The sequence below is a fragment of the Alligator sinensis genome, unplaced genomic scaffold (assembly GCF_000455745.1).
Source record: "Alligator sinensis unplaced genomic scaffold, ASM45574v1 scaffold381_1, whole genome shotgun sequence".
In the NCBI taxonomy this organism is placed as follows: Eukaryota; Metazoa; Chordata; order Crocodylia; family Alligatoridae; genus Alligator; species Alligator sinensis.
The window spans coordinates 567,414-584,334 of NW_005842440.1; the positions used below are offsets into that span (position 1 = coordinate 567,414).

The 16,921-nt window shown below is 41.3% G+C and overlaps 1 protein-coding gene across 11 annotated transcripts in view; it reads left to right on the forward strand.

The window, feature by feature from the left end:
* Positions 1 to 16,921, forward strand: part of DPF3 (double PHD fingers 3) — a 250,812-nt gene that overhangs the window by 130,275 nt on the left and 103,616 nt on the right. For all 11 annotated transcript variants that reach the window (XR_003095651.1, XR_003095652.1, XR_003095655.1 and 8 more), the window contains exon 4: positions 16,175 to 16,302. Coding sequence is in view for 5 of the 11 variants with exons in the window: in XM_025212014.1 (XP_025067799.1) it covers positions 16,175 to 16,302 (128 nt within the window). In the remaining 6 variants the exon portion in view is untranslated. The remainder of the gene's footprint in view (positions 1 to 16,174; positions 16,303 to 16,921) is intronic.

Here is a 16,921-nt window from a genome sequence, read left to right on the forward strand (position 1 = left end):
CCCAACTTTGTGATAGGGGAATAAAAGCCAGTATCTTCAAATATATCTTACAGAGTTAGGAATTTAAAATAACAGTCAGGCACCTAGCAAGTATCTTCAGTGTCTTTAAAGAGTCTGAGCAACTCTAGCTTCTCTCGAGTTCAGTGATGCTATGTCCATGAATGATGCAGTAGAGGTGCATGCAACATGATGATTCAGGAAGTTCATAGTAGCTTCAAATTTCAAGAGCAATGCTGCATTAGTGAATGATGCTACAGAGGCAAGTGCTATGTAGTGCTCCTTGCTAAAGTGAGGTAGCAGCACAGCAGGGGAACTGGAAACAGCAGTAATGTATTTGTGAGTGATGCTATAGAGCAGGACAGTTTTAGCAAACAAAGGCATTATGAATTGAATGGAACAAGAGTCAAGGCTGAGTGTGCTCTGAAGCTGCTTTACGAGAGCTGGCATTACAAATATATGTCCTATATGTACTTTTGTGGGGATTTCTGTGAATGGACCAGATAAATCACCTTCCCTGGTAGAGATGATGCCCAAAATACAGCTGAACTGTCAGCAAGTGCTACAGATGGAACCAGAGGCCGTCCAACTTTTTTTTTCCCTTTCAATCTTGAATCTTAATTAGTTCCCTACTGCTTTAGTACATGCACAACATTTTAATAGTCATAAGACTTACTCGAGTCCACTGTGCCGTTCCCACCATTCACTCTTTGCAACTAATAGCAATTCCATCCCTGTCTCCCCTCCCCTCCTTCCCATTTTAGGAATAGCCTAAAGAAAACTAAGTAGCCAAACATGTAGCTGCAGATTGATGAGCTTGTCACACCATTCTCTTCAGCTTCTTCCAACCTGCGCTGTGTTCTTATTAGATGGATGAGTGTTGGGGGAGGGAGAGAGCTAGCAAATCCCACAGCCAGATGCTAGGGAATGGACAGAGTGACCTTCCCCCAGCACTCAGAGGAGTAGAGCTGTGTCCTTCTGAGGGAGAAGGACAGCCAGGTGCCTCCAGCTGCCAATGTTTATCTCTCTTTTTAAAATGAGCACGGCCTGGTTTGGTAATGGCTGCAAGGATAGATGTCTCTCAGTGCATCGGAGGGAAATGACCAGTCATCCGTCTCCTCGCTGTGGAATCTGCCTGCAGCCATCAATCTTGTCGCCAGCACAGCAGCTCTTTTGGCTTAGTGGGGCTCATTAATTGAATGAAGGGAAATACAGGTGATCACAACTCTTTTCATTATTTCACTTACTTTTCTTCTTGGATGGGTTTCTCTCTCCCCCCCATTCATCTGTGCCATATGAGGTAAGGTGAGGTAAAGGCACAGAAATTATTAAGATCTAGGGTGTTACCATAACTTCCTTCAATATCTGCTTGTTCATGAGATGAGAGAAATATGGGGAAGGCAAAATTCAGGCTACTAGGTCCCTGTTCACATGCTTTTTGTTGCATTTTTCCAAACAAGCCTCTTGTTTGGATGAAGTATTTGAAGGAAACTTGTAGCCATCTTAGTTTTTCCTCTCCCATTCTTCCTAGACTCGTTCCTTGGCTTTGTTTTAGCATTTTCAAGTATCTGTTGTGACTGTTAATTTCTGCCGTATTCTATTACTGATAGAGGCAGATTAGTAGGAGCCTTGCCAGTTGGTTGAGAGAAGTGATTATTCCCCTCTATTCAGCACTGGTGAGGCCACATCTGGAGGACTGTATCCAGTTTCAGTACCCCACTACAGAAAGGATGTGGACAAGTTGGAGAGAGTCCAGCAGAGGGCAACAGAAATGGTGAGGGGGCTGGGGTACATGACTTATGAGGACAGGCTGAGCTGGAACTGGGTTTATTTAGTCTGGAGAAGAGAAGACTGAGAGGGGATTTAATAGGAGCTTCTAATTACATGAAGGGGGATTTGAAAGAAGATAGAGCTAGGCTGTTCTCAGTCAGGTGGCAGATGACAGAACAAGGAGCAATGGTCTCAAGTTGCTGCAAAGGAAGTTTAGGTTAGATGTTAGGAAAAACTATCTTGCTAGGAAGGTAGTAAAGCACTGGAAAAGGTTACCCAGAGATGTTGTGGACTCTCCATCCTTGGAGATTTTTAAGACCCGGCTAAACAAAGCCTTGGCTGGGATGATCTAGTTGAGGGCGGTCCTGTTTTGAGGAGGGGGTTGGACTAAATGACCCCCTGAGGTCCCTGCCAACCCTAGTTTTCTTGGATTTTATGAAAAGGCAAGAGACAGATTTAGGAGAAAGATTTATGCTGCAGTCTGGAGGCTTGAATACAACCCAAATAGACAATATGCTACCTGGCTTTAATTTTTCTTCTCAAGCACAGTGAAACCATGGCAGCATGATCCTCTGTGTGTGCTGTACAAGACTGATCTATACCATAGGTACATCCTCAACAGCAGAAGGGGTGCTGCTGGAAGCAGTACCTGAGATATCTAGAATAAAGCCAGCTCAGAGGTATGTCTATACAGGCTGTAGTATAGTCACCTCTCACCCTCATTGGTGTTACAGTATTTCCATTGGTTGGTACAGTTTTGCTACCACTTCATAGATTTGACGATATTGGAGGTGGTGAAGGGGTGTCCTTGGATGGAGATCTCTGACCTTTGAATTCATTACCTCTGTTGACTTCAGGGCACTGCGCAATAAGATTGTTGTCCTTCCACCTCAGTGTGTGGCAGGTGGACAACATGTTTGGCCAATTCTGTGGGAGTAAATTTACAGCTCTCATAGTTGTATTTAAGCACATAGCATACTGCCCAATGTAATAGCTGATGGACATATAATTATATTTACTTTTTGCTTTTCTTGGTTAACTCCAACAAGCTAAGGATCATGTATGAATGATTCAGACTCTCTGGGGAACCATGTATTCAAGCCCTGGCAGGGACAATTCAGCCCTTCATCCTTTTGACTGGGTTCAGTACAGTGTGAAGCTGGGGGAGATTTTCAGACAAGCTCTTAAACACTGAGCTCCTGTCTGTTCTGGGTGGATGATGAAGATTATTGGGAGCTTCAGAGTAGGAACTTTCCTGGTACCTTAGCTAGTACTTCTCCAGATTAGTTTGCTTTGTGGTCTGGCATCCTGTTGGCCTGTCACCCCAGACGTAGCTGGATTTTTACTAGTGTTTTGACAATATTGTGACTCACTTCTGTGACACAGAAAATTGTAAGTGGGAGAAAGGAAGGTACCCTTGGGGGAAATGAGTTAGGACCTTTTAACAAACCAGCCTTGTTTTCATTGCCTTGAGGAAAGAGCTGAAAGGTGAAAGATGTGTCCCCCCCCTCTCCCATCAGCCTTTTCTTTTTTTGGTGGCCCAGGTTGTAGATGGTAAGCTTTCTTTACAGTAGACATGCAGTGATATCTCCATCTCTTTCTTTCATATTTTCATTTAAACATTTATGTTCTCTCACACAGGGTCTTTTCTTTCCTGTTTCCCATCCTTTTTACACAGTTGTATGCGATCACTTTCTGATTCTGCTTATCTCACCTTCCTGCCAGTTTTTAAAATGCAAATTTTGCCCATATTAGCATGAGCCCTCCTACACCAGATGGCACATTTGTGTCCAGCACTGCCCTCTGGTTGGCCTTTTGGAGGACATTCTAGTAACTTGGAAGGTCACCTTGTTTACACCTTGCCTCCCATTCACAGTCTTGCTGAACCTGCAGGCTGGGTTTCACCATCTGCATTTTCTCTGATGCCATTAATCTTCCTGTTTACCCATTTCATTATTAATTCTAGAGTTCACCTCTTTATCTAAACGCTTTATGGGCCTGTTGGAACTCCTCATCTTCATGTGGCAGCATATCTGTGTTTCTCAGCAGATGCCCTGAAGATACCTGTGGGCACCTTTGTCAATATTTCTGTTAAAAACCTCCCTTGTTATAACAATAGTTTGCAATTATATAGCTCCTTCTGCCTGGTGATTGCAAAGCATTTTACCAGGGTAAGTAAATGTTATCCTCATTCTTAGGGTTTTATAAATTAGGTATTAGAATCTGTTTTTTGTGAAAGTAGATTGGTAAGTTTTGAACTTTGTTTTTTCACTGAAAAACATTATTTTTTATACTTAGCCTTTCAAGCAACTATAATAATACTTTGCATGTATCTGTTCCTAGAGGATCTGAGTGTTGCAGATATTAAATACCACATCCTGTGACATAGGGAAGGATTAGTCCCATTTCACAGACTGACATCGGAGCCATAAGCATCTTACCTAAGATCACATAGTCAGTGGCAGGCCCAGGCATAGACCCCAAGATGTTTGATCCATACCCCTTGCTATCGTTGCCATCCCACTATGGTAAGGTCTCTCTATACTGCCATAGAATTTGACGGAATTTGTAACCATAGTATAACATGGCTGACTTCACACAAAGTATGATTAATGCATGATTCACACAAAGAAACAACACTACTGACTACAATGCAGCTGCAACCACTTTTACTAGCTTGTGAGTAGGGGTAAACTATAGGCATATTGTAACACATTCTGCCATGGTTATTCTGTTGAGTAAATAGGGGCATATAATTGTGCTCATGTAACCAGATTAACTAGCCATTGTATTTTCCAGGTCTGTACTTGAGAAAATGTTTAAAACTACAGTGACTCATGAGAAAATATCCCTTGTCCACTCTTCTCTTGTGGTTTCGGGTTGTGTTTATTTAAAACACCTTCCAAATTTAGTTAAGATAGATGATGAACCTAAGTCATCCTTTGGGGAGGAAAATTTGTCTTGAGAACATTGCTATTGTTACAGGGTCAGCCATCCCATTCCACCATCTTAGTTTTGTTTCTCCAAAACTGCTTTTCCAGCCTGCCAGAGTGAAAGTTCTTCACATTATGGTGTGCTACATAATGTGATGTCCTGTTACTTAATACAGGATTGGTCTAACATGTGACCCATGTACTCAAGGAATCAAGAGTTTGCCGATTACTTTAACAAGAGCATGTTTAGATCGTGTATATGGCCCTGAAGTTGTGTATTGGAGCTCTACTACAAGGTAAAGTAAAATCGAAGTTCAGATTGCCTTTACATTTAAGCCACAGTTTTTGTATTGGCAGGAAGATATACTGGATGTTTTGCATCACTGACTTCTGGTTCTGTTCATTTACCAAGGTGCATTTTGTGTGTACTTCTTAAATGGAATGTTTGGAGTCTGGGAAATTGCCAGCATGGCTATCAGGAGGCTTTGACACGTTGGCTTATCTTGGCAGTGCACGCTTGAAATGGCTCTCCACAACCTTTCTGCCCCTCTAGCCTGTGCTGCTGAAATGTTCTCAATGTAGCTGACCTAGCAACCATATGGTGACAATGACATTGGAGCCTGTCACTGCCTCTGTGGTGCAGTTTGCTGCGTAGATACAGTGCACCTGACCAACAAAAGGGAAAACCTCCCTATGCCCTCCTGAGGGTTTTATTACAGCCCTGAAAGACCTCAGAAATTCTGACAAATTATATCATATTTCAGCTAATTGTAATAATACTTTGCACATTAATTCTCCCAGTCTGTGGATGTGTATTCCTGTTTGTTGGATGGGTAAACTCAGGTGGCAAGTTGGTTCCTTATTCACAGGTGTGTAGAAAGTTGACACCAGATCCAGGACTAGAAGTTGGCAGCTCCCAATTCCCAGCCCACTGTTCAGATGTCTTAGATCACACCTGTTTCTATAGCTCTGCACCACCTGTACTTACCAACTACTGTGAAATGCTTATACAGTCTTCTGCCCCCTGCCCTCCCTCCACAGTTACTGTGATATCCTTGTTGAAATAGTGTATACTATGAAAAGGCCATTTGCAGTTTGTTGTAATGTAGTTGCAGAGTGAGATGCTAGAACAGTGATGTTGAAAGTGGGGTGGGGGATGAAGGAAACTGCTCTATTATGATTTGATGTCCAGACTTTAGTCAGGTATTGTAATTTACAGTCTTAGAGAAGCAGGTGCAGCATGTTGTATGTGACATTGATTTATAATTGTGCTAAGAAATAAACTTGTAAAGAACTTTTGAGGGACAAGACGAGGGCTTTGCTTTTACTGTGATATTTTATAGAGGCATACTAGTAACTAGAGATATGCAGTTGCTTGTCAAGTCCAGATCAGTGATCAGCAACTAAACACCTAACCATAACTTTGAAGATGCCTAGTCCCTGCAAAACTATTTCTCTCCACTATTATTAGTAATCTCATGTGGTTTACTTTTAAATAGGTGCTAGTGGAGTCCAGGAATTTTTCCATTGGATGTAGGTGAATTGGTGAAAGTGTCTACACGTGCATTTATGCTGGTTTAAATTTACTGTACAGTAAATTATTGTGCAGTAAGTGGGAATAGGCTAGCATCTACATGTGCAGGCATTAAAGCGCATTAATGCTGTGTGTGAACTGACTTGGAACTAAACTTAGTCCCAAGTCAGTCCACACACACAGTGTTAATATGCAGTAAGGCATCTACACGTGCATTATTGCACAATAACTAATCGGGCATAAATTTGATACATGCATGATGCAGGTATCAAATTTACACTCAAGTCAGCATAAGTCACCATATTTACTGTGCATTAGGGGTGTGCATGTGTAGATGTGTGCCCATACTTCACAGTAAATGTGCACGCGTAGACGCGTTCACAGTGTAGGATGGAATTGCATCATCCCACAGCAAGAGATTAGCCTCCCTTTAGGATGGCAGGGAGTGGGAAACTCGGATTTTCCAACCAGTCAGTGTTTTTTGGGACATCAACTGAAGGCAATCCCAGTGGGCCCTTAAATTGAATAAGACCTCTGAGCAAGACCCATTTCAGGGATCTCTGGGCTCTTCTGGCCTCTTTATGCTGTATCACAAAGGTGTAGTGTAGAGCAGCTCTGTCCCTTAATAGAACCTTTCTCTTAAGGGGGAAAATCCATCAATTAATTCCCTCTACTATAGGTGATTTGCTTCTGGAGGGAAACAGAGAGACTGTTTCCCGATTTCCTCTGAATTTCCAGTAGCTTTAGTTCAAGGACAGGTTTGCCATTCTCTAGCTCTGGCTGTGTAAAGGGGCATTGATATAAATAAAAATCAGGCCCTCATATCTAAGGATGTTTGGACATAGGGGGAACAATGGGTTAATGCAGGAGTTTTAATGCAATAATGACTCAGCTTTGAATCTGTTTTAGATTAATGAAATGAATATGTTGCTCCCTAGTCTCCAGAGGGTATTTATTTGCTTTCCCAACCCACTGTATGATTCAAAATTATCCAGGACTGGGATAGCTGGAGTTGCTGTGAATTAGAGGTGGGATGAATAATCATATTGAGTGTTGGTACAACAACTGGAATAGAAGGGGAAGCTGCAGGTCGGTACTGAGGTGCATTGACAGCAGGCTTGCCAGCTGTCCATAGTTATGGGTAGCTCATAAAAAACGGGCTAAAAACTCCTGTCTGTGAAGTCAGTAAAAAAAAAGTGGAGTTCAAGAAAGTCAGGAAACAGTGAGCTTATTTGAAGATCCACTGTTGCCATTTTAATGAGCCTAGATTAACGTGTTAGTGGGCAGACTGAGCAGAGCAGCGTTACCCGCTGTCTAAGCAGGAGCGCAACTCTGCACTAGCTGTCTGTCAGCTCCTTCCCCTCTCCTGCCTCAGCCATTTGCTGCCTTTACGTGTCCTGGCTGCTCCCTGCCTATAATGGCTTCTCACTGCTCAACACAAAGGTCTGTAGGACTTTGCAGACCCAGGTGCAGCTAGGGTACATCCATGGGCTGGAAGGGGGAGGGATGCAGAGGGTTGGGGTTGGGGAGACAGTGACTCGGAGCGGCAGCATGGGGCGGGATGCAGCTGGGGGTCAGGGTGTGGGGTGAGTTGGGGCCCCTTGGGCTGGGAGCAGCATGGTGTAAACCATTGCTGCTGTCCTTGTCATCTTTTACTTAGGGTCCCAATATGATTAAGGTTGTTGTTTCTTTAGCAAGAGTGTTGCCTTCAGCAGTAGGCTCTGAAATGCCACTTGGAATGATAAACTTTATTTTCAAATATATTTAACTCTACTTTTCTTCAGGAGAAAGTGTGGATTAGGATTTTAGAGGGATTTTTGGTTTTGCTTTCTAAACAGATAAGTTTTAAGATTTTTTTAAAATCAGTCAGTTCCAGGGTTGCCAACCCAGAAATTTTTTTTACTGGCAATCTGTAAGCCCCTAACTGACAACCAAACTTTTTTACTACGGTAGGCATTAAACACCTAAAGTTGAACCCATCCCTTCTAACTGCTGTCCAGGCCCTTGCAGATGGTTATATTTACATTATGTAAAACACTTGTCAAAAACATGTGTCAGTAGAAATGTTGGATTATCAGTAAAAAGTTTGCAGATAGTAAAAAAAATGTCTTGTGTTGGCAACCATGATCAACAGAATGCAGCCAAGGGAGAAGGCACAGCTAGAATAGTTCTGAGTGAACTGGGGTCAAGATGGAAGTATAATGGCAATGTTATTTAGGTTCCTGGAACTGAGGTAACAGGGATGTCTTCAGTATTGTACTTTGGTGCACTGTGTGCTACACTGGATATGGAAGGAGGGTGGGGGGAGGGTTATGGAAATGATTGAGTTGCATTGGCAGAAGTGTATATATAGGAGGAAGCTTGCAAAGCACTTGACATTAGCATGCTTATACTGCAAATACATCCACTTTAGAAACAATAAAAAGTCACCAGACTGACCACAAATGTGAAAAATAAACAAGCAAGCCAGCTAAAGATAGTCTAGTCCTGTTTATTTTTCACAAAAAGCTACAAAATCCAGTTATTCAAACCAAAGCCTTGTATTCTCTTTCTTTCCTAAAGGGTTTTCCCCCTCCTTTGCACTCTAATGCTATATTTGTGCCTTGGAGATGTGGAGATGAGCGTATGATGGATGGATGGATGGATGCTGCTTGTCTGGGTTTTTCACCACCATTTCCCCTGGGGCACTCTGTCTGCTGGCAGAGAGCACCATCCCAAAAGATGGTATCTTTTGCAAACTCGACAGCTAACAGACAGCTTCTCTCTCTGCATATTTCCCAAAAGAAGAACAGGCTTAATCTGGTTTTTATATGGCATATTTCATTACAGTCTTTGTGACTTCCAGTGTTCCCAATACACCATCATAAATAAAAAACCTAGGAGTGGGAAACAGCAGAGAAGCTGAGGCTTCACACTCTTGTGACACTGATAGATTCTCATTTTAAACTGACATGGGATTTAATTGCTTGCTGAGCCACTGAATTGCACTTTCAGGCACATCCTGCCACATCCTGTTAATGAGCTTAGTGGCTGCATTCACCCAGCAGTAGATCTGCTTGCTACGAATTAGGTGGCTTTTTTAGACCAACAATATAGGTTTAAAGAGGTGGTAGTTATTAAGGTAATAACTTTGGATTTATCCATGTTAAACAGCACTTAATGGAATCTTAATATATAGTTTCCTGTGGCACTTTTTATGTTTTAGAAAAAACAGTACCAAAAGCAAAACACAAGAATCTATGTGGCATAGTCAGTGTTTATCTAAGAGGGTTTTTGGAAGCCGGATTGCTTTGGTTTGCACAGTAGCTGTCGCTGGCGTGATGGATCATGCTGGAACTCGCCCAATAAGTATCTCTGTTCCCAATTAGAACTGGAAATGGAGCTGCTTGTGAGTGCACAGAGATGATGGCTTGGGTGGCAGCTGCTACTGTGAAGATGGGAACGATTAATTGTAAAACAAATGCATTACATTGTATAGGAAAAGGGGCGGATGCCTATTATTTGTATTTTGAAGAGGTACTGAGAATTGGGTTAGCCCTCAAATCACTGCAAATTACAATTTTGAATATGCAATACAATTTTGATAAACTGAAATTTTAAAAATGATTTTGTAGGACCTGTAAAAATGTGTATTTCTCTTGGAAGTAGTAGTGCACTGAAAGCAAATACTGGCATGATGCTGACATGGATAATTGTTCAGATTCAGTGATGATGAGCAATGTAAGAACCTCGATAAACAGAGGATGCCACATTAAGCAAGTCAACAAAAATAGCCATGTTAATTTAATCACTAGGAAAGGGAAACTGTCAATGTAAAAACCATCAATTTAAATTTAAAAAATATCATCTATAACTGAATTAAAATGTTACAAAACCTTTACTTGTATCACTATTGATATCTTAGTATATTAAAACTAAAAGAATTCTTAAAACATAATGTATTTTTCATGATTGATACTGTTGGTTTGACTTTTGTATCTTATTTGATTTTGACGTTGAAACTGGATCTGTCTGTTTTGCTTCTAGTATTGCATGTGGTTGCCAGGTGCTATTGCATTTAGAATACCCAGCAGGAAGAGAGTATATCTAAAAATGTAGTGACAGTTCTATAAAAAAAAAAGAGAACTTTTATTCAAAATAACTTCAGTTGTAGTATTTTCAGGAAATAAGGTGTTCTCAGAAACTGAGGTATCAAAAAGAGATGGTGGAGCAAATTGATAATTAAAGCAGCTTCTGGTTTAGAGGAATGAAGGATAATGAAAGGTTTTACCTGTGTATTGAAAAGGTTTGCAGGGGAGTTCTGAGGATTTGTAGACCAGTAAGTTGCACATCAGTAACTGGAAATTGGTGGAAACAATAATTAAAACAGAATATTATAAATACCTGGAAGATCATGATATGATATGGTTTAACCAGCATGATTTCTGCAAAGGAAGATTGCATCTCATAATCTCTTGGAATACTTTAGACATATCAGTAAAATAGTGGGTAGGGAAAAGGGGAAGCAGTTCACAATTTATTTAGAATTTCAGAGGGCCTTTGGCAAAGTTCTACACATGAGGCCACTCAAGAAGTTAAGTAGTCATGGATGGAGAAGGAATTGTGATGAATCAAAAACTGCCTAGTAAAGAAGCAGCAAAGAGTAAATGAGGAATTATCACCATAGAAGAAGGCTAACAGTAGATGCATCAAGATTTTTGTACAGGGTTCTGCATTGTTTAATGTAATTATTAATCTGGAAATGGGGGTGAGGTGTGAAGTAGCAGAATTTGCCAATATCATAAAGCTATTCAGGTTTGTCAAGACCAGAGAGCACTTCTGAGACCTAAAATCTAGGTGAATGGACATCATGATGGTAAATATAATGCACTGTCCATAAATTCAAAGTGATACTTATTGGAGAAAAAAAAGTTTAAACTACTTGTACACATGACAGGGCTCAAAATTAACTCAAGAAAGAGCCCTAGACGGCATAATAGACAGCTGAACGAAGACTGCTACTCAATGTGTAGCTGTGGTCAAAAAGCAAGCATGATGTTGGGATGCCTAAGAAGTTGTATGGTGAATAATATAAAAAAATACTGCAGTAGCTTTATGTAAATCAATGGTGCAACATCAGCTGAAAAACTTTGTGCAATATTGGTCTGCACTAGAAAGTTATTGCAGAATTTGAGTGTGTTCAGAAAATGATGACAAAAATAAGGGGAATGGAATTTTTTTTGCATTAATAAAGATTGAAAAGTTTGATATTATTTACCTTAAGAAGGAGGTAAGCAGAAAGGAGTTTGATGGCAATATATATAAAATAACACATGTACAGAGAAGGTAGACCAAGCACTTCTGTTCTTCTTGTCTTGTAATGAGTAGAAGGGGGACATTCAGTAAAACAAAGCTGGAAAAGTTTAAATTGATAGAAGAAAACATTTTTTTTATTCACAGTGTATACTTTAATGGTACAACCCATTGCAAAAGGAAGATGTTGAGGGTAAGAGCTTAAGATTCAAAGAGGGTTTGAACATTTCTATGGGTATCAAGAGTACCCATAATTATCATGATAAACATTTTGGAAGGGTGTTAAACTTCATGCTTTGGGCTTTAACTGTTAGAGCTCAGGATAAAACCTAATTTGTGCATATTGGGGGATGAAAGCGGGGGTGTGTGTGTGGGGGTGGGGTTGATTATCTCATAATCCACCAGTGTCGGTTATGTCTTTTTCTGAAGCATCTGATAATGTTCAGTGTCAGAGGCAGGATCCTGGACCAGATCCATCATGGCAGTTCCAATGGTTTAATAAAGGTCTTATTTTCTACATAAACCTAAATTCGTGGGCTAAATTTTACTTGTCAGCATCCCTTTGAGTAGGGCTAAGGAGGGGAAAGTACAACTTGCCAAACTTTATGAAAAAATCCTGGAGAATTAAATTGTTAGGGCTGTACAGAAATACTTTAAAAAGATGGTAATATTTAATAGTATTTTGTTGGATTGGTTGAACCACCCTTTAGACTTCCATAGCAAGGATATAATTTGGTATTATCTAGGAGGACTAAAAGCCTTTTTAGACAGGTTATCATTTTCTATTACATTCTATAAAGCACCTTCTTAGGCAAAACCTAGGCATAGGAGGATTTACACGTGGAAAGGAAGTATCTTTCATTCCTAGCATTTTGCCATTCCTTTCACTTCTAAGGCTTCCCACTTCCCCCAGGTTGCGTCAGCAGATTGAGACTTGATTGGAACTGGTCCATGGCAGTTGAAGTCTGAGTCTAGCCTCTGTCATCACAGGCCATGTCAAGACAAGTGTGGCCGTGCAGTATGTAGCGTCACAGACATGTCTGCGGTGCCACATACTGCACGTTCAGTTGTTCTCTGCACTGCAAGGGAGCAGCGTGGAGGCAGAATATCCAGGGGTCAACAAAACCTGCAGGAAAAAAAAGCAGAGCAGTGCACACAGGGGCCGTGCATGCCACTCAAAAGCGGAGCCGGGCTGGCTGGAGTCATGCAGCAGCTGCTGGCCAGGCTCTGCATGGAAGAATCACTGCTGCTGCAGGCCTGGAAGGCCTTACCTCAGGTAAGGTTGCTGGTGCCAGTCCAGTGCTGGCCCCAGTCTCCCTTACTCTGTTCAGGGTAACTTGCCACCTGCCAGAGCACGCGTAGCACAACTACTGGTGGCACAAGGTACACTGCTACTAGTTGTCCCCAGGGAACCAAACGTCCATACCACATGTGGATGTGGCCGTAAAGGCTACTTCTGCTATTTTCTAAATAACGTTCCTACTTCCTGTACTTATGCTATATCATACTGATTAGTCAACTTCCAGAAGGGCTGGATTAATTACAAGGTGTTATTAAGCGGGTCTACATGTTCATTAATGTGCTTTTGCTCTTTGCATTAAATTTAGTACCTCTAATGTGAAGTACTCAATAAATGCGCATTAGGCTGCCCTAATGCACAGTAGTGAAAGCACATGCTTTTTTAGTGATGCTTTATGTGCAGTCACTTATTTTTACTGCATATTAGCATATTAGCATGGTTTTTGATGTGACGTTTTAATGCTCAGTAAAATAGGCTATTGCACATTAAAGTGCACATTTAGACACGCCCATTGTTGACCAGTCTGGGGCTTCATAGAGTAAAGCGTGCATTTCTAGTAAGCTCTGTGTACTAATTCCCACTTCCCTCCTCTCTTTCCTCCATTAATGAGAACTGGAATTTTTGGGCTCCTAAAATGGGCCAGAGATGTGAATGTTTGGCTACTGGGAAGATGCTAGAAGAGAGGAGAAGGAAACAATGGTTTAACGCTTACTGTTTAGAGCTGGGAATCAGCTGTGCTGGGTTTTTCTCCTGGTTTCCTGCTTAACCTGATGTCATCTGAGCACCACAGTATCTCCATCTGTAAATACGGAATAATAATACTTCCCTAGCTCATAGAGCAGCAATAAGCTCAGAGACTGTTAATCTTTGGCTGGAAGGTGCTGTGGAAGGGCTGAGTGTTATTAGTAGCAAGTAGGAATGAGCATGCTTTGGAAAGGCAGCTGCTCTCCTTGCCCTTAAACACTTACATTTTCCATGTTAGATTTGATTTTCAACTCTTCGGTGGCATACAGGACATTTGTTGTGTTCATGTGGATTTTGCTTAATCCCCTCCCTTGTTCCCTATTTTAATGCATTTGTTTGCTGAGTGTGTTGGAATCCAGAGACAGACGTAGCCTATCAGAGTGAAGACATTTGCTACCCATGCCCTTGAGCTTGGTTTAAGCTTTGCCTTTGATTGCAATATGTCTGATGATCAGTTGGATTTTTCAGTCCCACAGGGATCCAGAAACAATGCTGATGTCCTTTTGTATCGGTTCAGGGGTGGAAACCAAGCCCAAACCACACAGATGTGACTATGGAGGTGCCCTAGTGACTTCCCACCGAAGGCTGTAACACTTAAATCTTTCAAGCTGAAATGTCTGTCTCCAAATTTAACATACACTTCATGAACCAAATGGATACGCAAGAAGAGTGGGAAGGAAAGAGACACCAGAAATTCCTGCAGGGAATTTCAGGATGACCCCTCTCCCCCCACTTTTTTTTTTTTTAGTTCATGTAATCCAGAGGTGAACCTGTATCATAATCAGGGGAGCCTGGTGGAAGGGGTTACAAATAGGTGAAGTGTTGCAGAACTCAGTTTTGGAAAGAAAGACTAACTGAATAGCTCAGTCTCTTCTTTGGGATCAAGGTTTCCACTCAGTGCCCCAGCTTCCTGTTCTGGGAAAGTTTCCTTTGAAAAACGCCAGAGCTTTGGTGTTCTGCATGGTTTGTACTCAGGCTTCCTCTCAATAAGAGGGGGAGCTTTTGCTATAGTTGCTGCCCATGTTCTGTGCTCTGTTGTCTGAGTGATGCAGCTAGCTAGTGGCCCTTCAGAATATTTGAAGAATCCCTTTAAGATCCTATGACCTTCACTTTGGCTAAGGGACCCCGAAGTCTTTTGTTGGCTTTGGATTCTTTGGCACAGCCAGAGAACTGACACACTGCTGGAGAAGTGGTCTTCCCTCAAAACTAGATGATACCACACCCCACCAGATAAAGATGTTTGTTTAGTTTGTACTAAACAATTTGTACAACTATTTGTACTATGATAGTGTCTCTGATGGGCTGGGCTCTGTACCAGCACAGAGTAGTCTCTGCCCTGAAGACCTTACAGTCTGAGTGCAGGATGAGAGAAAGCAGATAGCAACAGGTGGGGAAGCAAAATGTCCCAGTGAGATGAGGGAATGGGGTGCAGGTGTAAAATCAAATGCTAAATAGTTAATATCACACCTGGTACTGAATTACTTCCCAAACAAAATGATATGGAGAAAGAGACCCAGTTCTTGGAAAGTGAAAATCTTGGCATGTTGAGGCTGTGGCTTACTGGGTGTTTCACTGAAAGGGGTAACTGTAGGATTAATCTGGTTGAACACCTACATAAGTAGGAACAGGGGATTGGGGGATCCTGAAGGAGATAGAATTCTTCCCTAGTTGTGTTTTAACATCCATGTTGTGCTTTCTTGTACCGTGCTGTGCTGTGCCTGACTAACAAAGCTAGCTGCCTTTCTCTGCTCATAATCCTGTGACAGCCTTTAGAACTAGCCTGCTGTCTGCCCCTTCGTCTGTATGCCACATTGCATCAAGCATCTTTGTAAATCTCCATTTTCTTCTGGGGGCGCATGCCCCAGGCTGCCCTAGAGCTAGCCTTTGGGTGAGAGAACAGGGTGGGGGAGGGAAACATTAGTTTGAGATATTTTTTCTCTCCATGGGTTAGATTCTGCAACTCTCACTTATGCCGAGTTTTTCTTCCTCACCTGAGCAGTCTTATTTAAATCAAAGTGAAGGTTGTAGAGTCTTGACTTAAAAGTGGGAATAGTTATTCAGTTGCAAATTCAGAGACAGAACCCTTAGATGTTTTTAAAATTCTCAGCATTGTCCTACCTCTGAGATCATTTGTATCTCAGCACCCTGCACCTGAATTGTCTGTTTTCTGTCTCTTTGTACAAGATGGTTCCACAAGCAATTCAGTGTCATGTGAATTATGCCAGAAATATACATATATTTTAAAAACTCTTTCCTATGTCGGGGAAGGAGTTTAATATGTATAACTCTTCCAGAAAAGCTGTGGGAATATTTTCCTATTATCCTTATCTCTCTTTCTTATTTCCTATTTTATTTTTATTCCCCAGTAAAATAATGTCCAACCTTCCTTCCTTGCACCCCAACATAGGAAACTGAAAAGAGGTCAGTGGTTCAGCAAGGTAAAACTGAATCCTTAGCATAAGAGGTTAATAGAAAAATTACTCCTTTTACTCGTTAAGATATGATTGAGGTTAAAAGCCTGGCAGCCTGTTCCTTGTCCTTTCCCCCCCTTCTTCTGTGTATGCTTGCAAAAGACACACAGAGTCTCTTTGTTTTGTTTCGCAGAAGTTGATCTGCCTCTCAAGAAGGATGGGTTCACATCAGAGGGAACCACGCTGGAGGCCCTGCTGCGTGGAGAAGGGATTGAGAAAAAAATGGATACTAAAGAAGAAGACACTATACAGGAAATCCAGGTAAAAGAGAGCAGCTCTGTTGGCTAAATTGTATGTCTCTGTACACTGACTGCAGGATTGGCTTTAATATTATTTTTTTATTTTCAGTATCCAAATGGTGTCTTATGACATTTGTGTCTTTGTGTTGAAATGTTGCATTAATGCGTAGTAATGTCACACCATTGTGCCACAAAATGTCACCAGACTACAGTGTTACTCTCTGATGCTCAAAATAAATTCAGGATTTGGCATAACTGTTCAGCAAAACTGTCACAGTAATTCAGGTTGGGCTGCCACATTCTGGATTGTTTACAACCAAGACACTGTAGCAAAGTGAGATTATCAGATACTGATTAGCAGAGATAGGTCCAAACCATGAATTGGATCTGAGTAACCTCAAACTTTGAGGTCAGATTTGGCTTTGAAATTTGGGTCATAGCTGCTCACTAGAAGCAGAGGTGTGTCATTGGCTCATCTCTTTTCCTTGTCTAAGCAGAGAGAATTGTAGAAGTTATGCAAACAACATAGATGGTTTTAAAAATTCTTTTAGTTTTAATAGCCTTTTGTATTACCAATAAAACAAGTAAGGCAATCTTTCTCTTCGGCCTCATATTATCCCTTGGAATATTAATAGTAATTA